We start from the raw sequence: 23,611 nt of genomic DNA, 5'->3' as shown, positions 1-23,611 counted from the left end.
TCGCCCTCTTTCACTTAGGAGGCTGAAGTACAGATGACGTCGTTTAACCAATTCAGCACCATGGACAGATCAACACTGCCTTCCAAACCAATGCCTACCAAACATAATCAACACTGGCATAACACAATATGATTTAGCTAGTATAAGTGTGTCAACATAGCCTATTTAGAAAATAGCTGCATTGCTTACATAGCCTGTATTTTCAATTTCGTACAGCATAGCCTAGTACAAGAGAGAGCACACGAAGCCTAGGGGTGCAATTCTGTTGAGCTAGATCTCCGTGGTGCATGCGCATCGGTGCAGGGATGTCAGCGTATTCTGAGAAGAGATCATCCCTCGGTGCTGCGTGGTAGAGAGCTGAACATAGCTGTATAAGAGAGTGGAGAGAGAAGAAGCGTTCTGTGTAGAGGGAACACCGGGGAATCGTAATCAATGAGGGTGCAAGCAAAATTAAAATAGAAGGCGTATTCCAAACGTTGAAACACCTTTCACGGAAGGGTGATAAGGGCCAAGGACCGAGAGAAACGTTTTCCCTCATTTCATTATAATCTGTAAAGGAGCGACATATTCCCTTGCAATCATGGGGAACCGGGGGATGGAAGACCTTATTCCTCTGGTGAATAAAATGCAAGATGCCTTTTCGGCCATCGGTCAAAATTCTCAGTTGGACCTGCCTCAAATTGCTGTGGTTGGCGGGCAGAGTGCAGGGAAAAGCTCGGTGTTGGAGAACTTCGTTGGGAAGTAAGTGGTTTTGTGTTTTTGGACGCAAATGCATCTCTCCGTTATCAAAGTCTCCTAGGCTGCAATGGTTCTTGCACACCTACCCATCCCCATCCTCCCGTTCCATTGGCTTAGCTCCAGCCATGAGATCCATTGGATAACTTCAACATGATATAGAATGTCTTAAATAAAGATGATTTGCTGCAAGTATTGTCTTAGAATCACCAGTCCCTCTTCGAGAGTAGCCATAAGGGAATCTAAACATATTATTTGGTTACATAAAACCTTCCCTGAAGTCCACAGGCTAATTGCTGCAGTATGTACTGGTAGAGTACCAAACCAAAATGGACGTTTTGATTTTCTTGTTGGTGCTCCCTATTATAAAATCATTGTATATATTTATAAACAATATTAATTGCAATATTTCTTGGTGAATTCTTTATTTCCTATATGGTACTATTTTCAATGTTTGTCATAGTGCAAATCTACATTACATATAAAATAATCCCTCACTATTTTGCATTTCCTTTGATATTACAAATAGCCTATTGTATATTGGAGGTTACCAGTTCTTACAGACATCATAAATGTACCGGTTTAAAGGGGGTCGAATGGGGTGCGCATTTCTCTCCATTCTCAGTTTTTCCACCTTGCCCTCAGGGCTCACAGCACATTGGAGGCCAAGGCCCCATATGTAGGGCCTTGTAAACACACAATTCCAACAAGAAAGCTTCATGTGTGGTTGTTTTTCAGACAGGGTTTCAATTTTGTCATTCATTAACCAAACACTCAGCCCACAAAATATAGATATTATGTGTATCTGATACACACCTGGTGTGAGATATGAATAGACTACATAACATGTTTTTTGTGGCTAGTTAATTATGTCATAGTCCCTGTCATAGACCCTCTCACGGAGTTGATGATGGATAAACCGCATATCTCCAGGGACACAACCCCGCTATACTCTGCAGTATGACCTTGCGAAAATACATAGAGAGGGGAGAGAGAGTCGCTCTGAGCCCTTCGTCTTCAGCTCCCCATCCATCTGTTAGTGCTTAGCTAGGCTGCTGCACCCGCTCAGCACCAGGCAATGATACAGATGAAGGATCTTAATTTGAACATTAGTTTGTTGCTGAGATTTTTCCTGCACATAGGAAATGCAAACCTGTAGTGTATTCAAAGTTTAAAAAGGCTTCTAAAGTTTGCAATTTCCACTTTAAAATGTCAGACTAGATTTGCCCTAACGAAAGATGTGTCAACACCTACAAAAAAAACCCATGAATTATAATCCGCATAATATATTTCATGTTGCTGCAGGATTATTATCTCCTACCAAGGCAGGGACATAATACAGCAACTACCCTGAGACTTATTATATGGATTGGGGCATCACGTCCCGTAGCCATTTCCTTGGTCATTCCAGGTCATATCACAACCAAATGCAAATTAACTCATTTGGAGATACATTATTAAAGGGATACTGCGAGATTCTGGAAACCATTTTTCTGTCTCTGCGTGCAGCACAAATGAAATTAGCATACGCTAGCGTACCTATAGACATCCAGTCATTGCGCTAACGGTAGTTAGAATTGGCTCGCAAAATTACCTTTAACTTCTACATGCAGTCGCAGAGACATAAAATGGTATCCATGAGTTCATCGGACTCTGGGTAAGTAGAAAAATGGCTTAATTGCCAGAATCTCGCAGTATCCCTTTAAACATATCCTTGCACACTGCAATACATGACGAATGAAATTCATTTCTGTGCAATTGAATCTGCATCCACCACCAATATGGGATGTGAACGCAAACTTTGCCACATGGTGCAAAGCTAATTTCATTCAGTGATGTTGATTGTTGCTTGGCACCTGCCTTTGATTGCTTGATACCCATTACAGATAAACAGTAGATTAATAGCTTTCCATTGTTTGTTAACACAGTGCAATGTGAAATATAGGTCAGTTGGAGTAATAACCGAGAAATGGTCTTGTCATCATCTTAGATGTTCTAGTGATTGAGGTCCACTCCACTGTTAACAGCCCTGTTTAGGCTCCCTTTGCACCAGTCATCAGTATAGTGGGAATTATGGGCAAAACACCCTGACCATCTAATCATTATCTTAAATGTTCTTACTCACTTCCTTCAATAATAAGGCTATAGATAGTCACGTTAACTATGATCATTACAGACAGCAATAGTAATGGCATCCTTTTTGTAGGTGCCAACGGAGGCGCCGCCATTACATTTACATTACATTTAAGTCATTTAGCAGACGCTCTTATCCAGAGCGACTTACAAATTGGTGCATACACCTTATGACATCCAGTGGAACAGCCACTTGCATCTAAATCTTATTGGGGGAGAAGGGGGGTGAGAAGGATTACTTACCCTTACTTACCCTATCCTAGGTATTCCTTGAAGAGGTGGGGTTTCAGGTGTCTCCGGAAGGTGGTGATTGACTCCGCTGTCCTGGCGTCGTGAGGGAGTTTGTTCCACCATTGGGGGGCCAGAGCAGCGAACAGTTTTGACTGGGCTGAGCGGGAACTGTACTTCCTCAGTGGTAGGGAGGCGAGCAGGCCAGAGGTGGATGAACGCAGTGCCCTTGTTTGGGTGTAGGGCCTGATCAGAGCCTGGAGGTACTGAGGTGCCATTCCCCTCACAGCTCCGTAGGCGAGCACCATGGTCTTGTAGCGGATGCGAGCTTCAACTGGAAGCCAGTGGAGAGAGCGGAGGAGCGGGGTGACGTGAGAGAACTTGGGAAGGTTGAACACCATGGCTCGTTGACCAAAGCCTATGGCGAAATTAATATATATATATTTTTTAAATGCTGAAAATAAGGTCTGTGGTAAACACTGGCTTAGGAGATCTTATATGCTTTGTTCTGTGAGACAATCTCCATCAGCTAACATCCCTTTTTGTGAATTTTGAAGCATTTATGTAATCAAAACAAGTCAAAAGCTAACGATGTGCTAACATGTAAAAAATAAAACTACACCTTAGGTCGCAAGCCTTTGACGTCTAGCTAACAGGCTTAGCTTACTTTATCAGACGGACTCAAAGTCTCCTCTGGAAAACGTTGTTTGGGAACAAATAACACTAGCACCATCGTGCTGAAGAGATATGGTTGCAGCCTCGAGGAAAACAATCATTGCGTTTTCGTTCAAGCTGGTGAGCAGAAAGCTAACTAAGCTAACTATCTTTTTGACAGACTAGTGTAGTGTAGACTAGTTTTTATGAAGTGTTTTGAGAGACTAGTCAAGGATCATATCACCTCTACCTTACCTGTCACAATAGACCCACTTCAATTTGCTTACCGCCCCAATAGGACCACAGGTGATGCAATTGCCATAACACTGCACAATGCCCTATAACATCTGGACAAGAGGAATGCCTATGTAAGAATGCTGGTCATTGACTATAGCTCAGTATTCAACACCATACTACCCTCAAGCTCATCATTAAGCTAGAGGCCCTGGGCCTCAACCCCGACCTGTGAGATTGTGTCCTGGACTTCCTGACAGGCCACCCCCAGGTGGTGAAGGTAGGAAACAACACCTCTACTTCACTGATCCTCAACACTGGGGCCCCACAAGGGTGCATGCTCAGCCCCCTCCTGTACTCCCTGTTCACCCATGACTGCATGGTCATGCATGCCTCCAAATCAATCATCAAGTTTGCAGATGACACAACAGTAGTAGGCTTGCTTACCAACAATGCTGAGACAGCCTACAGGGAGGAGGTGAAGGCACTTGGAGTATGGTGTCAGCAAAACAACCTCTCACTCAACATCAACAAAACAAAAGAGAGGATCGTGGACTTCAGGAAACAGCAGAGGGAGCACCCCCCATCCTTATCGACGGGACAGCAGTGGAGATGGTGGAAAGTTCCTTGGTGTACACATCACGGACACATCACGGACAAACTGAAATGGTCTACCCACACAGACAGTGTGGTGAAGAAGGCACGACAGTGCCTCTTCAACCTCAGAAGGTTGAACAAATTTGTCTCGTCACCTAAATCCCTCACAAACATTTACAGATGCACAATTGAGAGCATCCTGTCGGGCTGAATCATTGCCTGATACAGCAACTGTACCGCCCACAACCACAAGGATCTCCAGAGGGTGGTGCGGTCTGCACAACGCATCACTGGGGGCAAACTACCTGCCCTCCAGGACACCAACAGCACCCGATGTCGCAAGAAGATAATGAAGGACAACAACCACGCGAGCCACTCCCTGTTCACCCCGTTACCATCCAGAAGGCGAGGTCAGTACAGGTGCATCAAAACTGGGACCGAAAGACTGAAAAACAGCTTCTATCTCAAGGCCATCAGTCTGTTAAACAGCCATCACTAACACAGAGAGGCTGCTGCCTACATACAGACTTGAAATCATTGGACACTTTAATAAATGGATCACTAGTCACTTTAATAATGCTGTTTCAATAATGTTTACATATCTTGCATTTCTCATATATATACTGTATTTTATACTATTTTATACCATCTATTGCGTCTTGCCTATGCTGCTCTGTCATTGCTCATCCATATATTTATATGTATATATTCTTATTCCTTTACTTAGATGTGTGTGTATTAGGTAGTTGTTGTGGAATTGTTAGATTACATGTTAGATATTGCTGCACTGTCGGAACTAGAAGCACAAGCATTTCACTACACTCACAATAACATCTGCTAACCATGTGTATGTGACCATTACATTTGATTTGATTAGATTTTTTGACACACTCTCTCACTGTCAATCCTACTCTCACTGAAACAATCATTTAATGCTCTCTCTACTGGGGCCTTGCTGTAATCGGTTGGCCTTTGGATTTTTAATAGAAATGATCAGCGTGTAGCTGGGATGGGGCTCATTTTGTAGATGCAGACAGAGACAGTCTCTGTCTGTCTGGATGTGTTGACATACAGAGTACCCTTCTGTTGGCACTGGGGTTTCCTGATAACCAAGAACCCAATGGTCACTCTGACAGAGCTACAGAGTTCCTCTGTGGAGATGGGAGAACCTTCCAGAAGGACAACCATCTCTGCAGCACTCCACCAATCAGGCATGTATGGTAGTGGCCAGACAGAAGCTACTCCTCAATAAAAGGCACATGTCAGCCTGCTTTGAGTTTGCCAAAAGGCACCTAAAGGACAGACCATGGGAAACAAGATTCTCTGGTCTGATGAAACCAAGATTGAACTCTTTGGCCTGGATGCCAAGCATCACGTCTGAAGGAAACCTGGCACCATCCCTACGGTGAAGCATGGTGGTGGCAGCACCATGCTGTGGGGATGTTTTTCAGTGGCAGAGACTGGGAGACTAGTCAGGATTGAGGGAAAGATGAATGGATCAAAGTACAGAGAGATCCCATATGAAAATCTGCTCCAGAGTGCTCAGAACCTCAGACTGGGGCGAAGGTTCACCTTCCATCAGGACAACGACCCCAAGCACACAGCCAAGACAATGCAGGAATGGCTTCTGGACAAGTCTCTGAATGTCCTTGAGTTTCCCAGCCAGAGCCCAGACTTGAACCTGATTGAACATCTCTTGAGAGACGCTCCCCATCCAACCTGACAAAGCTTGAGATCATCTGCAGAGAAGAATAGGATTAACCAAGCTTGCCAAGCTTGTAGCTTTATACTCAAGGCTGTAATCACTGCCAAAAGTGCGTCAGCAATGTACTGAGTAAAGGGTCTGAATACCTATGTAAATATTATATTTCAGTGTTTTATTTTTACAAAATTTGCAAAGATTTCTGAAAACCTGTTTTTGCTTTGTAATTATGGGGTATTATGTGTAGATTGATGAGGAGAAAAAAATGATTTAATTCATTTTAGAATAAGGCTGTAACGTAACAAAATGTGGGAAAGGTCTAGAGGTCTGAATACTTTCTGAATGCATTGTATAAAGAATACTACTGAAATCAGAGATGATTGTAAGATGACAAACTGTGCATATGTTCAATCTAACAAAATAAAACTCACATATTACTGTTTGATGGCATCAAGGCAGGCTTAAAATCAAGTGTGAATACCTTCTAATACAGGGGAAGCTGCTGTCAGAACTAAACTCCAAACTCCAAAGAGAGAGCGTTTGGGCATAATCAATCAAGTATAATTAGGAGGTGCAAGGCTGGAGAACAGTGATTGTTTCACATAGTGAACCGACAAAAATATCCATAAAACTTCATTATGGAGAATGTAGGAGGCAGGCTGCGTTGTGGCCACCAGACAAACAAACAAAGGAATCATCATTCACCTCATAGTGGACGTCACACAAACTGTTATCCTATCACGGTGGCCCATGAGAGGACCTAATGTGCCTAAGGGACAGTTGGGGAACAGACACCAGTTATAAACATTATGGTGCAATTCCTCCGACGGTTGATACCTCAATGATTAGTTTAATTTTCCCCTCATATCTCACCTGCCCCTATCAGATGAACAGGGGTTGGTTGATGGCTGTATAGTGTACAGAGCCTGTCCTTTTCTCTGAGGCTGCTTTCAGGACCTAGGAGAGCTCTTCAGAGGAATGACACACAACAGTAGACCCACAATAGCAACTCAATCAGGGAGTACTGCCGTAGACAGACTATCACTGTGATCTCTGGCCCACGTTGTCACCTGGGGGATTCAAGACACTGCAACAAAACTCCTGAGACTTTAAAGGTACTGTAAGTTCAGATCAGCATGAATGTGCAAGTGAGCTCTAGCTTTTGTCTATTATAGTCACTTAGATAATATTGCTCTAGATATGTGCCTCATCGTCAAATATCAAAATAAGTTATTAATTGAAAGTTATTTGAATATATTTTTCTCAGATCTCAGATTTCTCCAATTTCTACTGATACAGCTGTTCTAGGTCAAAGAAGTGCTTACTGCATAGTAGGTTGCACTGTTCTCTGGAGAACCTCGTTTAAGAACCCACCTTAACTAGAGTGCTGGTGCTTGCAGCATTTAGCACATCAGCCTAGAATACTTACCTAGGATAGTCTCTTTTGCAGCATAGGATTCCTCTCATTTACTGATGAGGCTAAAAAAAATCATCTCTATCTCTACTAATCTTCAATCCAATAGACTATTGCAGGACGGAATGATATGAAATAATATGAAGAATGCAAAATGCAAGGGATTATCTGTATCCCAACAAAAGAAGAACAGTATGGGCTGGAGTATGGGCCCTAGCTATCTTTTTCTAATGCTAATTGTAGTTTGTGAGAGTGGAGAGATACTGTAGTGTAAAAATATATCCCTTTACTGATTGACTGACACGCATAGATGAGGGGCTACATGCTGGCTAGTGCTGCTGGGAAGTATAGTCTAATTTGGTGATTTATTGATTATCAGCATTGTTTTATGTTACCCATTGAGAGATGTATCACTGTATTTTCACTTATTTTATCGTCTCATTTATGTCTGCCTATTATTGTTGATGAAGGGTGGGCCTAGTTTTACAGTTGATGAAGGGCGGGCCTAGTTCTACAGTTGATGAAGGGTGGGCCTAGTTCTACAGTTGATGAAGGGTGGGCCTAGTTCAACAGTTGATGAAGGGTGGGCCTAGTTTACCAGTTGATGAAGGGTGGGCCTAGTTTTACAGTTGATGAAGGGTGGGCCTAGTTCTACAGTTGATGAAGGGTGGGCCTAGTTCTACAGTTGATGAAGGGTGGGCCTAGTTCCTCAGTTGATGAAGGGTGGGCCTAGTTTTACATTTGATAAAGGGTGGGCCTAGTTCTACAGTTGATGAAGTGTGGGCCTAGTTTTACAGTTGATGAAGGGTGGGCCTAGTTCTACAGTTGATGAAGGGTGAACCTAGTTCTACAGTTGATGAAGGGTGTGCCTAGTTGTACAGTTGATGAAGGGTGGGCCTAGTTTTACAGTTGATGAATGGTGGGCCTAGTTCTACAGATTATGAAGGATGGGCCTAGTTCTACAGTTGATGAAGGGTGGGCCTAGTTCTGCAGTTCATGAAGGGTGGACCTAGTTTTACAGTTGATGAAGGGTGGACCTAGTTCTACAGTTGATGAAGGGTGGGCCTAGTTTTACAGTTGATGAAGGGTGGGCCTAGTTCTACAGTTGATGAAGGGTGGGCCTAGTTCTACAGTTGATGAAGTGTGAGCCTAGTTTTACAGTTGATGAAGGGTGGGCCTAGTTCTACAGTTGATGAAGGGTGGGCCTAGTTCTACAGTTGATGAAGCGTGGACCTAGTTCTACAGTTCATGAAGGGTGGACCTAGTTTTACAGTTGATGAAGGGTGGACCTAGTTCTACAGTTGATGAAGGGTGGACCTAGTTTTACAGTTGATGAAGGGTGTACCTAGTTTTACAGTTGATGAAGGGTGGACCTAGTTTTACAGTTGATAAAGGGTGGACCTAGTTCTACAGTTGATGAAGGGTGGGCCTAGTTCTACAGTTGGCTATGCTTTGTGTACAATATTGTTTTTAGGATAGCTGATAGAAGCAGTTGTATCATTTTTTTGTTGATTGTGAAATAATTCTGGTGAGATAAGCAAAAAAAAGAGTGTGAGGAAAGAGAGAGAGAGGAGCTGCATGAGCTGCCCTGACTGACACTGCTCAAAGAGATGAACTCTATTCTGCGAGTCTACATTGCAGCTCACCAACATGCCCTCTCATTGGCTCCCGCTCCTGCTTTAGTCTGGGCGCCCACCATCGGCCAAGAATGAACCGTTTCATCACTACAATGACTGTACTCTGGAGGTGTACAAGTCGACAAAAACAACCAATCTCAGGCACTAAGGCTGTTGCCTGGGAGATGCAATTGCTTTTCCTAGTTATCTTATTCATCATAGCGTGACTGCAATTGTTGCACACAATGGATCAGGATTAGATGACATTTTGTAGTCTGTTGTAAATTTAAAACTGAGGATTGCAATTATTAGACCATGCCTAATACAGTGTCATTAATGGCACAAGGTCCACAGACCAGGTCATTTAAAGCACTGTATGGCATTCTAATGTTTTTCACCCAGTTGGCTCAGTATGTTGGAGCATTAAAGATCAAGTCCCACCGGTACCATGTGCTCTGAATATGTGTTTACACTAGGTCAGTTTCGATACATGTTATGTTGTTATGAAGTTGTTATGTCAATCAATGAGAGGGAAACCAATGGAGTGGAAATGGTCTGACGGTTATTGGAATAAAGTGCACCATTGCTCTTTTGCTAATCCTCTCAAAGCCTCTGGCTAAGAAGCTGAAAGTCAGAGAATAACATTGTCCTCTCAGGGTGTCCGCGAAGCAAGACAAAGTATGTTCACATGTGCATGCATGCTTTGGAATGTCTGTGTGTGTGTGTGTGTGTGTACAGTCAGTATGTGGAAGTCAATGATGCTCTGCTGCAGCTGCCTGGCACGTTGCCAGTGCTGGACAGGTTTGTTGACCGTGTGTGTGTTTGTGTGTACGAGTGTGTGACAATTGAGAGTGTATGGCAGAGAGTGATTGCACTGTAAGGTGTGCCCAAACAAGGCTGGGTAGACAAGGTGAAGTGCTGTAGCTATGTGACATTCTGCTATCTCAATTTCTTTGGCTCTCACTCTGTTAATCCCTCTGTGTCTCTCCTTGTTTATTTCTCTCTCTTTGTTTTACTGTCTTGTCATGTGCCTCTGTCTGTTTCGCTCTCCATCTGCATCTCTCCCTCCCTCTCTCCGTCTCCTGCCTGTCTCATTTCTCTCTCTCTACCCCCTCCCTCTATCTCCCCTGCTTGTCTCTCATTTCTCTCTCTCTACCCCCTCCCTCTATCTCCTCTGTTTGTCTCTAATTTCTCTCTCTCTACCCTCTCCCTCTATCTCCTCTGCTTGTCTCTCATTTCTCTCTCACTACCCCCTCCCTCTATCTCCCCTTCTTGTCTCTCTCACTCTCTTTCCTCTCCTTAGCCTGTGTTGTTGCTCAGTCTGGAGAGCTTGTGTCCTTCTGGTTTGTTGTCACGTGAGTGGGCGTATGTGACAGGCACTGTCTCTCAGCAGGGAAAAGGGAGGAGGGGGTGGGAGGGGATGGGTCTCCCAGTTGGATGGGTGGACTGTCCATCATCACTGCTGCCCACAGGTGACTGGGGAGAGGAGAGGAGAGATGCAGGCTGGGGTGGGGTGGGGGATGGGACGATGGAATGAGTTGTGCGTGTTGTTCACTCGCTCCTTGACTGGGTTTTCCCCTGCAGTCACATGACAGGCTCTTCATGTGGTGAATTATTTTCAGCATTGCGACATGATGTTGTGGGCATGGGTACTATATGTACATGCATCCATCCGTCCTTGCTCACTTGTGCAAGCATGTAGCATGTACAGTATGATGTGTGTGGTGGATACCCCAGGCACCATGCCTTGCCTTGAGTCATCCCTCCAGCCATAGCAGTGATGAATGGTGTTTGGGATAGAGAGGGAGATGTAGTGGTGTGGTAGCCTGGTTGCCAGTCTGTTTAGCTTTTCTTTGTGCTTTGGCACATGACATGGAGTACAAAGAGTGGAATGTTAGCTAAAGAGACTGGCAACCAGGCTAGTGGTGTGGTATGTGTTACAGGGTCTGGTTGCTTCGTACCGGCTCCGCCTATCTGGCTAGTCCATATGGTGGCGCTTTTGGGGAAGGAGGAGTAGAGAAGGGGGAGAGGAGACCTGCAGTTTGGGCCATCTGTCCCATACAAGGTGTTACTAGAGGAGAGGAAGGTGCAGAGAGAGCCAGGCTCACACCCCAACAGGAGAGAGACAGCAGACAGGAAATTGATTTTACACAGTAGGAAATGGAACTGTTGTTGACTAGACAGTGCTGCCAATGCTTTATCTGTTGCTCTCTGTTCAGGTAAAGATATGAAATAGATCATATCCTTAAATTATTGTAATGACATAGGTTAGGTGTGTGTGAACAGTCAGTAGCAGCCTACACACTCACAGTTTACAGGACACCATGAGATTCTATCTGAGTGCATGTCCCTACTAGACCCCTGTTGTTGGTCCAAATGTGTAAGTGGATTAGACTAGTGTGAGGTCAGCTGGTAATGTAGCAGTATACATGGAAACACCACCACCAGAGGACCTACTGCTGTTACGTAATACAGTGTCCTCAGAACCATCCAGAAGAAAACACAGATACAATGTTCTGAGACACACAGGCACACAGGCATGTAGACACACACACACACACACACACACACACACACACACACACACACACACACACACACACACACACACACACACACACACACACACACACACACACACACACACACACACACACACACACACACACACACACACACACACACACACACACACACACACACACACACACACACACACACACACACACACTCAGCCACTTCAGGACCAATATGCACATACTATCTGCATATTCCCAGTTTCACAGATAGCTGGAGGCAGATGAAGAGACACTCATATATCTCTCTTTTTCTCACTATCACTCACTCTATCTTTCTCTCTCTCTCTTTCTCTCTCTCTCTTTCTCTCTATCTCATGCAAGCTCTTTCTCTCCTTATTTTTCTAAACCTGCTAATTATTTAAAGGAAGATGAAACTGTGCTGATAAACCACGTTGATAAGAGCTTCAGAGGGAGTCTGCAATGCTAATGTGTGAAGAATGTCTTCTGAGAGCCTTTGAACCTTTTAAAGAGCTAAGCTAACACGGAATTTGTCCTAGAGGACAGAAATAGACTACAGAAAACCCAAATGAAGAAATGTTTAATCTCTCCTACCACTCCATGCCATGGAGAAAGAATGTCGAATGAATCATTTTGTATGGAATATCCGTCCGAAGATGTGTCATTCTTAACATTTTTCACACACTCTTTGTCTATGATATTGGTGAACACCTAGCAGAGTGTAAAGTGCGGTTCTCTGCATGCTGAAGCACCGCTGTCACATGAAAAGGGTGGGCTCTCAGGGTATTGGCTTTAGCTTGCGTGTGGAAACAGTAAGACCGTTCGTTTGCCCTTGTTGAACAAAGCCCTACAATTATAGTGTGAATTCTCCAGTGATTTCTCCCTTAGAGCAGGCAGAGCTGACAAACACCAGGGGCTGACTGGCACGGCACTGGCTACATTCATTCCCATCTGACAATGGAGCTGAGGAGAAGAGTGCTCCTCAGCTGTGCTGGAGCTACAGCAGAGCTCTCTCTCTCTCTCTCTCTCTCTCTCTCTCTCTCTCTCTCGTCTCTCACTGTGCCTTCTTTGCTTTGCTCTCTCTCTCTTTCTCACCCTCTTAATCATTCTCTCCCTCTCTGTCATCTTCTCCTCGAGCATATGCCTTCTGTTTCTCTCTCATCCTCCACCTTATTGTGCTTTCTCTCCATCTCTCCATCTCTCTCTCTCTCTCTACTAGCCCAGTGCCTATCAGGCCCTGCATGCTCAGGCCTCACACAGGTGGGCTACTCTCACTCAGAAAGAGCTTTGCATCACATCCCAGACAGAGACTGCCAGCTGGAATAATAAGAGGGTTCTGAAAAGCACCACAGACAGTAAGCCAAGAGTCATTTACTGAAACAGCCACTCTATTTAAGTGGGAGACCTGGCAGTGTGGTGCCAGGACAACAACCTCTCTCTCTCAATGTGCGCAAGATAAAGGAGCTGATCGAACTATAGGAAAAGGAAAAGGAGGGCTGAACATAGGAAAAGGAGGGCTGAACATAGGAAAAGGAGGGCTGAACATAGGAAAAGGAGGGCTGAACATAGGAAAAGGAGGGCTGAACATAGGAAAAGGAGGGCTGAACATAGGAAAAGGAGGGCTGAACATAGGAAAAGGAGGGCTGAACATAGGAAAAGGAGGGCTGAACATAGGAAAAGGAGGGCCGAACATAGGAAAAGGAGGGCTGAACATAGGAAAAGGAGGGCTGAACATAGGAAAAGGAGGGCTGAACATAGGAAAAGGAGGGCTGAACATAGGAAAAGGAGGGGAACATAGGAAAAGGGGCTGAACATAGGAAAAGGAGGGGAACATAGGAAAAGGAGGGCTGAACATAGGAAAAGGAGGGCTGAACATAGGAAAAGGAGAAACATAGGAAAAGGAGGGGAACATAGGAAAAGGAGGGCTGAACATAGGAAAAGGAGGGCTGAACATAGGAAAAGGAGGGCTGAACATAGGAAAAGGAGGGCCGAACATAGGAAAAGGAGGGCTGAACATAGGAAAAGGAGGGCTGAACATAGGAAAAGGAGGGCTGAACATAGGAAAAGGAGGGCTGAACATAGGAAAAGGAGGGCTGAACATAGGAAAAGGAGGGCTGAACATAGGAAAAGGAGGGCTGAACATAGGAAAAGGAGGGCTGAACATAGGAAAAGGAGGGCTGAACATAGGAAAAGGAGGGCTGAACATAGGAAAAGGAGGGCTGAACATAGGAAAAGGAGGGCTGAACATAGGAAAAGGAGGGAAAAGGAGGGCTGAACATAGGAAAAGGAGGGCTGAACATAGGAAAAGGAGGCCCTGAACATAGGAAAAGGAGGGCTGAACATAGGAAAAGGAGGGGAACATAGTGAAAAGGAGTGTCCAATCATAGGAAAATGATGGTCTGAACATAGGAAAAGAGGGCTGAACATAGGAAAAGAGGGCTGAACATAGGAAAAGGAGGGCTGAACATAGGAAAAGATTTGAACATAGGAAAAGGAGGGCTGAACATAGGAAAAGGAGGGCTGAACATAGGAAAAGGAGTTATGTACATTTTTTAGGAAAAGGAGGGCTGAACATAGGATTAGGAGGGCTTTGTTTATTTAGGAAAAGGATTCTATTAACATAGGAAAAGGAGGGCTGAACATAGGAAAAGGAGGGCTGAACATAGGAAAAGGATTTGAACATTAGGAAAAGTCTTTCTGAACATAGGAAAAGGAGTCTTTTGAACCTAGGAATTTGGAGTCCTGAACATAGGAAAAGGAGGGCTGAACATAGGAAAAGGAGGGCTAACATAGGAAAAGGAGGGCTGAACATAGGAAAAGGAGGGCTGAACATAGGAAAAAGGAGGGCTGTCATAGGAAAAGGAGGGCTGAACATAGGAAAAGGAGGGCTTTTGAACATAGGAAAAGGAGGGCTGTATAGGAAAAGGAGGTTCGAACAGAGGAAAAGGAGGGTTGAACATGTTGGCCGAACATTGACCCGTCTTGAGGGCTTGGAACTCTTCAACATGGAAAAGGACAGACAATAGGAAAAGGAGGGCAGAACATAGGAAAAGGAAACCATTTTATATAGGAAAAGGAGGGCTGAACATAGGAAAAGGAGGGCTGAACATAGGAAAAGGAGGGCTGAACAGGCCCCCATTAACATCGACGGGACTGAAGTGAAGCGGGTCGAGTGTTTCAAGTTCCTTGGTGTCCACATCACCAACAAACTATGATGGTCCAAACACACCAAGACAGTTGTGAAGAGGGCACGACAACACCTATTTCCCCTCAGGAGACTGAAAAGATTTGACATGGGTCCTCAGACCCGATGTATATAACTTTGCTATTGTTATGTACATTTTTTGTGTTACTTCTTGATTGATTAGATTTTTTTTCTTTAGTTTATTTAGTAAATATTCTATTAACTCTATTGCTTGAACTGCATTGTTGGTTAAGGGCTTGTAAGAAAGCATTTCACAGTAAGGAGACCTGCGCATGTGACAAATGCAATTTGATTCGATTTGATTAGTCTTTCCCAGACTGCTGCAATGACAGTCTTTTGATTTTCACCTTCAATTTGTCTCGCAGTCCCACTTTCTATGAGCTGATGAATTAGATTGACTAATTCTGGATGATCTGGTGGCTTTACACATCCACACATTTAGGCTAATTTAGCTTCCAGTGTTTGTATCCACACAGATGGAATGTCAAGAGCGGCAGTCTGAAGTGCCTTTGGCCGTCTCTGATCAAAGACCTCTTGGTTGTTTTGAAGGGAATCTTTTGCCAGTGTGCTTTAGATTTCAGAGCTGTATTGTTTCAGAGGTTCGTTACAACAGAGCTCTCAGAGAGTTGTTGACTGTTGGCCTCTATTGACCCGTCTTGTTAAGCTTGGACTCTTCAACATGCATCAGCACAGACAATTGCCCAGAAAGAGGCAGATTTCTGGAGCAAGAAAACCATTTTATAGTAGTCTATACAGTGTATCCTCAGAATATCTTCCCCCAATACCCTTTGCATATTCTCATTGCTTAGTATCCATGAAGCTTCTTATATTGTAGCCCTGTCTATTATTCCACTCAAGATCCCGCTGAGCAGAGATGGGTGAACATTTGTCATTGATTCAGTGTTGTGCCCACACACAGTCACACATGTACATGTACATTTGTCATGATTCAGTGTTGTGCCCACACACAGTCACACATGTACATGTACATTTGTCATGATTCAGTGTTGTGCCCACACACAGTCACACATGTACATGTACATTTGTCATTGATTCAGTGTTGTGCCCACACACAGTCACACATGTACATGTACATTTGTCATGATTCAGTGTTGTGCCCACACACAGTCACACATGTACATGTACATTTGTCATTGATTCAGTGTTGTGCCCACACACAGTCACACATGTACATGTACATTTGTCATGATTCAGTGTTGTGCCCACACACAGTCACACATGTACATGTACATTTGTCATTGATTCAGTGTTGTGCCCACACACAGTCACACATGTACATGTACATTTGTCATGATTCAGTGTTGTGCCCACACACAGTCACACATGTACATGTACATTTGTCATGATTCAGTGTTGTGCCCACACACAGTCACACATGTACATGTACATTTGTCATGATTCAGTGTTGTGCCCACACACAGTCACACATGTACATGTACATTTGTCATTGATTCAGTGTTGTGCCCACACACAGTCACACATGTACATGTACATTTGTCATGATTCAGTGTTGTGCCCACACACAGTCACACATGTACGTGTACATTTGTCATTGATTCAGTGTTGTGCCCACACACAGTCACACATGTACATGTACATTTGTCATGATTCAGTGTTGTGCCCACACACAGTCACACATGTACATGTACATTTGTCATGATTCAGTGTTGTGCCCACACACAGTCACACATGTAAATGTACATTTGTCATTGATTGTAACATTATATTTTCATGACTTTGCTTGCCTGTGTCATCCATTATAATCAAAACATGCTTCCTCTTCATGCCCTCAACTGACTCATTGGTCAGGGCCCATATCCATAAAGCGTAGAGGAGAATTGCTGATTTTGAATCAGTTTAGCCTTTTAGATCATAATGAGTATGATTCCATGGACAGGGGAGGGGCGTGGGGCTGATCCTAGATCAGCGTTCCTACTCTGAGATGCTTTATGAACACAGGCCCAGGCGTTTCCATAACCATGATTGTTTTCTTACGGCTCTCTCCTCCTGTGTGTCATAGGGATTTCCTTCCTCGTGGTTCTGGCATCGTCACCCGTCGTCCCTTGGTCCTGCAGCTGATCAACTGTCCCACAGGTAAACTCTTCCCCGTTCCCCTCTCTGTCCCACAGGTAAAGTCTTCCCCTATCCCTCCCTTCCGTCAGAGGCACCTACTGATGCCAGTGGCTTGGTAGGTTTGTTATGGTGACTTCGTTAAGCAGAGAATATCTAATAAGCAAGCTCTCAATAACAAGTTTAAGCACCATGCGAAACAGGACAAATAATTTGTCCTCATTTACATTTAATCCAGTCTTATGTAACCAGTTCAGAATGTGCCTTTTGGAAGAGATGTATTGCATTTACTGTATAGTACAAAACATCAATACCATCTAAGGTTTATGAAGACCAAACTGTCTCAGACCCTGAATGTTCAGATAATGTATAGCCTGCCCAAAGTCATTCATAATAATATACTTTATTTCTAAAGTGCATTTCTCACACCCCAAAAAATGAAAACAATGAATATTCTATTCATATAATAATAATTAATATTCTGTATTACCAAACGGCCAAAATGAGCTTCTTCTTATTTTCCAGTCAATACAAGGTCTGTGGCTGTCTCACAGTTTTATCAACAGTGCCATCTAGGTTTGTTACATTTTCCTCCAAAATGAGAGTGATGAAAAGTGAAGAAATGACAGAACAGCTCATTTCAATTCAAGTTGCCAAAAATGGTTTCCTGTATTTGTCATTATTCCATCCCAGCTGTCTTCTTATATGATCTTGTCATCCTCACTTGTCCTCTCCTTTCCTTTACTCACCTCTGTTCTGTCCCCCTCTCTTTCTGCAGAATATGCTGAGTTCCTTCACTGTAAGGGGAAGAAGTTCACAGACTTCGATGAGGTTCGGGGGGAGATCGAGGCGGAGACGGACCGCATCACTGGGCAGAATAAGGGCATCTCCCCTGTGCCAATCAACCTCAGGGTTTACTCCCCACATGGTGAGGTCACAAAACTACCACACTTGATCATAGGAAAGACTAGAGTAGTATAATTCTATACACAGAATTTTGTGAATCAAGTTACCCTATTATTCAAAAGTGGCAACCAAGTTTGATTGTATTGCCAGGGCCTAAAGTGAGTTTCAATCAGTTACTATTCATGATATTATATAGTCCTTTATTTTTCAGGGTTATCATTATTCATCGGTTTTGATATCATATTTAGAAATCTTTCTCCAAACTCTCGACCTCTCCCCTCCTCCCTCTCCCCTCTGCCCTCTCCATACTCTCTTCACCCTCCTCTCTCATCTCCCTTCACCCCTCTCTCCCCTCTCCCTTCACAAATCTCTCCCCTCTCCCTTCACCCCTCTCTCCCCTCTCCCTTCTCCCTTCTCCCATCACCCTTCACCCCCCCTCTCCCCTCTATTTTCACCCCATCTCTCCCCTCTCCTTTCTTCCGATATTCAACTCCCCTCTTCTCTCTCCGCCCTCTCTCCCCTCTCTTTTCACCCTCTCTTTTCACCCCCTATCTTCCGATATTAAACTCCCCTCTTCTCTCTCCGCCCTCTCTCCCCTCTCTTTTCACCCCCTCTCTCCCCTCTCCTTTCACCCCCTATCTTCCGATATTCAACTCCCTTCTTATCTCTCCGCGCTCTCTCCCCTCTCTTTTCACCCTCTCTCTCCCCTCTCTTTTCACCCCCTATCTTCCGATATTCAACTCCCCTCTTCTCTCTCCGCCCTCTCTCCCCTCTCTTTTCACCCCCTCTCTCCCCTCTCCTTTCACCCCCTATCTTCCGATATTCAACTCCCCTCTTCTCTCTCCGACCTCTCTCCCTTCTCTTTTCACCCCCTCTCTCCCCTCTCTTTTCACCCCCTATCTTCCGATATTCAACTCCCCTCTTCTCTCTCCGCCCTCTCTCCCCTCTCTTTTCACCCCCTCTCTCCCCTCTCCTTTCACCGCCTATCTTCCGATATTAAACTCCCCTCTTCTCTCTCCGCCCTCTCTCCCTTCTCTTTTCACCCCCTCTCTCCCCTCTCCTTTCACCGCCTATCTTCCGATATTCAACTCCCCTCTTCTCTCTCCGCTCTCTCTCCCCTCTCACCCCCTATCTTCCGATATTCACCTCCCCTCTCCTCTCTCCCTTCTCTCCCCTAGTTCTGAACCTGACTCTGGTGGACTTGCCGGGGATGACCAAAGTCCCAGTAGGGGACCAGCCTGCGGACATTGAGCAGCAGATCAGAGACATGTTGTATCAGTTTGTGACGAAGGACAACTGTCTGTTGCTGGCTGTTTCCCCGGCCAACTCTGATCTGGCCAACTCAGATGCCCTGAAGATTGCTAAAGAAGTCGACCCACAAGGTGGGTTGATTGACTAGAGGTTAAAGGCAGAAACTGTAGACCTTCTGGCTCTCATCAGTGCTCTCAGTTTCCTTCACCATCATATTGTGACAGGGCAGTAGTTAGACAAGGATGCAATTTAACCTACCTACAATTGGACTTTGTTAATGTATTGTGTGTGTGTATGTGTGTGTGTGTGTGTGTGTGTGTGTGTGTGTGTGTGTGTGTGTGTGTGTGTGTGTGTGTGTGTGTGTGTGTGTGTGTGTGTGTGTGTGTGTGTGTGTGTGTGTGTGTGTGTGTGTGTGTGTGTCGTGCCCAGGTCAGAGGACCATTGGTGTGATCACCAAGCTGGATCTGATGGACGAGGGGACTGATGCCCGAGAAATTCTGGAGAACAAGTTGCTGCCACTGCGAAGAGGTGAGACTAAACACACACACACACACACACACACACACACACACACACACACACACACACACACACACACACACACACACACACACACACACACACACACACACACACACACACACACACACACACACACACACAAAAATTCTCATCCCATCTCAGTGCTTCCCTCTAGTGGTTATCTAGTTAATAATAATAATAGAACGTTGGATATAAAACACCTTTCAACAAACCCAAGGACACTGTACAGCAAGGATAACAGGGATAACAAGGATAACAGGGATAACAAGGATAACAAGGATAACAAGGATAACAGGGATAACAGGGATAACAAGGATAACAGGGATAACAGGGATAACAAGGATAACAGGGATAACAAGGATAACAGGGATAACAAGGATAACAAGGATAACAAGGATAACAGGGATAACAAGGATAACAGGGATAACAAGGATAACAAGGATAACAGGGATAACAAGGATAACAAGGATAACAGGGATAACAAGGATAACAAGGATAACAGGGATAACAGGGATAACAAGGATAACAAGGATAACAGGGATAACAGGGATAACAAGGATAACAAGGATAACAGGGATAACAAGGATAACAAGGATAACAAGGATAACAGGGATAACAAGGATAACAAGGATAACAAGGATAACAGGGATAACAGGGATAACAAGGATAACAAGGATAACAGGGATAACAAGGATAACAAGGATAACAAGGATAAAACAATAGAAGAAAACGAAATAAAAGCTACTTAGCTCAAGAGAGAGCTGACTAAGGGCTGAGTTAACGAGGTCAGAGAGGTAGGAGGTCAGAGAGGTAGGAGGTCAGAGCGGTATGTGGAGCAGGTCAGAGAGGTAGGAGGTCAGAGAGGTAGGAGGTCAGAGAGATATGTGGAGCAGGTCAGAGGTATGAAGGGGCCAGGCCATGGAGGGCCTTGTAGGTGAGGAGTATGATCTTGATAGGTAATGTGGAGTTTGACTGGGAGCCAGGGAAGGTGGTGCAGAGTGATGTGTTCCCAGGGTTTGGTGCATGGGAGAACCCTGGCAGTGGAGTTCCTGGCTTTGCCGGACACCCCAAATAGGACTCCAGTTGTGTTGCTCACTGCAGCAACCAGTGTTACAACCACTCACAGCTCTACAGAGAGAAATGTAGAACGTAGGAGGAGGTAGAGAAACAGAGGAGGTGAGGCGCGATGGAGACAGGGAAGAGAGTGAGAGAGAAAATAAGAATGAAGGAAAGAGAGAGCGAGATGGAGGTGGACAAAAAGAACATCTTGATTTTAGTGACACAAAAATGTCTGTTTGTTTCTTTTCTGTGCAATAAAATATATTTGTGGGAAACTCTCTAATGCAATTAGGGGACAGACATTTTTCTACTGGTGCTTGAACCCAGGCATGTAGTTCTGTCGCTGTCTTCTCTTATTCTGTCACTCTCTCATGTCGGAAGACCTCACGTTAAACCACTACTAAATTTACAAGGCTACTGCCGTTCAGTTAGGTTATAAGGCAAGATATACTGTTTAACAGAGAACTGCATGAGAAAAAGTAACTCAATTGGGATATGTGATCCCTGTTACCCTTGTGGCTACCTTGCCCCCCTCCCCCAATAACCATCACACGATAGGGAAGTGGGAGCTAAAAGTTACCCTCCACACCGCCCTCCGAACTCCCCACCCCTTCAGCCCACTACCCCAGTGTGGTAAAACAAAAAAGACAAACAAACAAGAAAAACCCACACACAGAAAAACTATCTATTAACAAACTTCTTTCTTTTCTTTTCTTTCTTTCTCTCCACAAAACAACATTTTGCCAATCTTCGCATCCTGATCTGTCCAGTATCAGCTGACCTCTCTCCCTGCCCCAGGTTACATCGGTGTGGTGAACAGGAGTCAGAAGGACATAGATGGGAAGAAGGACATCACAGCGGCCATGGCTGCAGAGAGGAAGTTCTTCCTGACCCACCCTGGATACAGACACCTGGCTGAACGCATGGGCACCCCCTACCTACAGAAAACACTCAACCAGGTCAGTCCCCTACCTACAGAAAACACTCAACCAGGTCAGTCCCCTACCTACAGAAAACACTCAACCAGGTTAGTCCCCTACCTACAGAAAACACTCAACCAGGTTAGTACCCTACCTACAGAAAACACTCAACCAGGTCAGTCCCCTACCTACAGAAAACACTCAACCAGGTCAGTCCCCTACCTACAGAAAACACTCAACCAGGTTAGTCCCCTACCTACAGAAAACACTCAACCAGGTCAGTCCCCTACCTACAGAAAACACTCAACCAGGTCAGTCCCCTACCTACAGAAAACACTCAACCAGGTCAGTCCCCTACCTACAGAAAACACTCAACCAGGTCAGTCCCCTACCTACAGAAAACACTCAACCAGGTCAGTCCCCTACCTACAGAAAACACTCAACCAGGTTAGTCCCCTACCTACAGAAAACACTCAACCAGGTTAGTCCCCTACCTACAGAAAACACTCAACCAGGTCAGTCCCCTACCTACAGAAAACACTCAACCAGGTCAGTCCCCTACCTACAGAAAACACTCAACCAGGTTAGTCCCCTACCTACAGAAAACACTCAACCAGGTCAGTCCCCTACCTACAGAAAACACTCAACAAGGTCAGTCCCCTACCTACAGAAAACACTCAACCAGGTTAGTCCCCTACCTACAGAAAACACTCAACCAGGTCAGTCCCCTACCTACAGAAAACACTCAACCAGGTCAGTCCCCTACCTACAGAAAACACTCAACCAGGTTAGTCCCCTACCTACAGAAAACACTCAACCAGGTCAGTCCCCTACCTACAGAAAACACTCAACCAGGTCAGTCCCCTACCTACAGAAAACACTCAACCAGGTCAGTCCCCTACCTACAGAAAACACTCAACCAGGTTAGTCCCCTACCTACAGAAAACACTCAACCAGGTCAGTCCCCTACCTACAGAAAACAATCAACCAGGTTAGTCCCCTACCTACAGAAAACACTCAACCAGGTTAGTCCCCTACCTACAGAAAACACTCAACCAGGTCAGTCCCCTACCTACAGAAAATACTCAACCAGGTTAGTCCCCTACCTACAGAAAACACTCAACCAGGTTAGTCCCCTACCTACAGAAAACACTCAACCAGGTTAGTCCCCTACCTACAGAAAACTCAACCAGGTTAGTCCACTACCTACAGAAAACATTCAACGAGGTTAGTCCCCTACCTACAGAAAACACTCAACCAGGTTAGTCCCCTACCTACAGAAAACACTCAACCAGGTTAGTCCCCTACGTACAGAAAACACTCAACCAGGTTAGTCCCCTACCTACAGAAAACACTCAACCAGGTTAGTCCCCTACCTACAGAAAACACTCAACCAGGTCAGCCCCCTACCTACAGAAAACACTCAACCAGGTCAGTCCCCTACCTACAGAAAACACTCAACCAGGTTAGTCCCCTACCTACAGAAAACACTCAACCAGGTCAGTTCCCTACCTACAGAAAACACTCAACCAGGTTAGTCCCCTACCTACAGAAAACACTCAACCAGGTCAGTCCCCTACATACAGAAAACATTCAACCAGGTTAGTCCCCTACCTACAGAAAACACTCAACCAGGTTAGTCCCCTACCTACAGAAAACACTCAACCAGGTTAGTCCCCTACCTACAGAAAACACTCAACCAGGTTAGTCCCCTACCTACAGAAAACACTCAACCAGGTTAGTCCCCTACCTACAGAAAACACTCAACCAGGTTAGTCCCCTACCT

General features: G+C 44.8%; 1 protein-coding gene across 13 annotated transcripts in view; it reads left to right on the top strand.

Moving 5' to 3' along the window:
• Positions 1-253: 253 nt before the first annotated feature.
• Positions 254-23,611, top strand: part of LOC118373066 (dynamin-1) — a 150,276-nt gene continuing 126,918 nt past the window's right edge. For 7 of the 13 annotated variants that reach the window (XM_052459860.1, XM_052459858.1, XM_052459862.1 and 4 more), the window contains exons 1-6: positions 255-741; positions 17,097-17,170; positions 17,925-18,074; positions 19,231-19,434; positions 19,733-19,831; positions 21,704-21,864. In XM_052459860.1, coding sequence (XP_052315820.1) covers positions 581-741; positions 17,097-17,170; positions 17,925-18,074; positions 19,231-19,434; positions 19,733-19,831; positions 21,704-21,864 — 849 coding nt within the window. In that variant the 5' untranslated portion in view covers positions 255-580. Of the gene's footprint in view, positions 742-17,096; positions 17,171-17,924; positions 18,075-19,230; positions 19,435-19,732; positions 19,832-21,703; positions 21,865-23,611 lie in introns of all 13 variants that reach the window. The other 6 variants (XM_052459867.1, XM_052459865.1, XM_052459871.1 and 3 more) reach the window with 3 other exon arrangements.

This window comes from Oncorhynchus keta, chromosome 13, assembly GCF_023373465.1.
Source record: "Oncorhynchus keta strain PuntledgeMale-10-30-2019 chromosome 13, Oket_V2, whole genome shotgun sequence".
NCBI classification, from domain to species: domain Eukaryota; kingdom Metazoa; phylum Chordata; class Actinopteri; order Salmoniformes; family Salmonidae; genus Oncorhynchus; species Oncorhynchus keta.
This window is presented reverse-complemented; position numbering and strand designations above follow the sequence as displayed.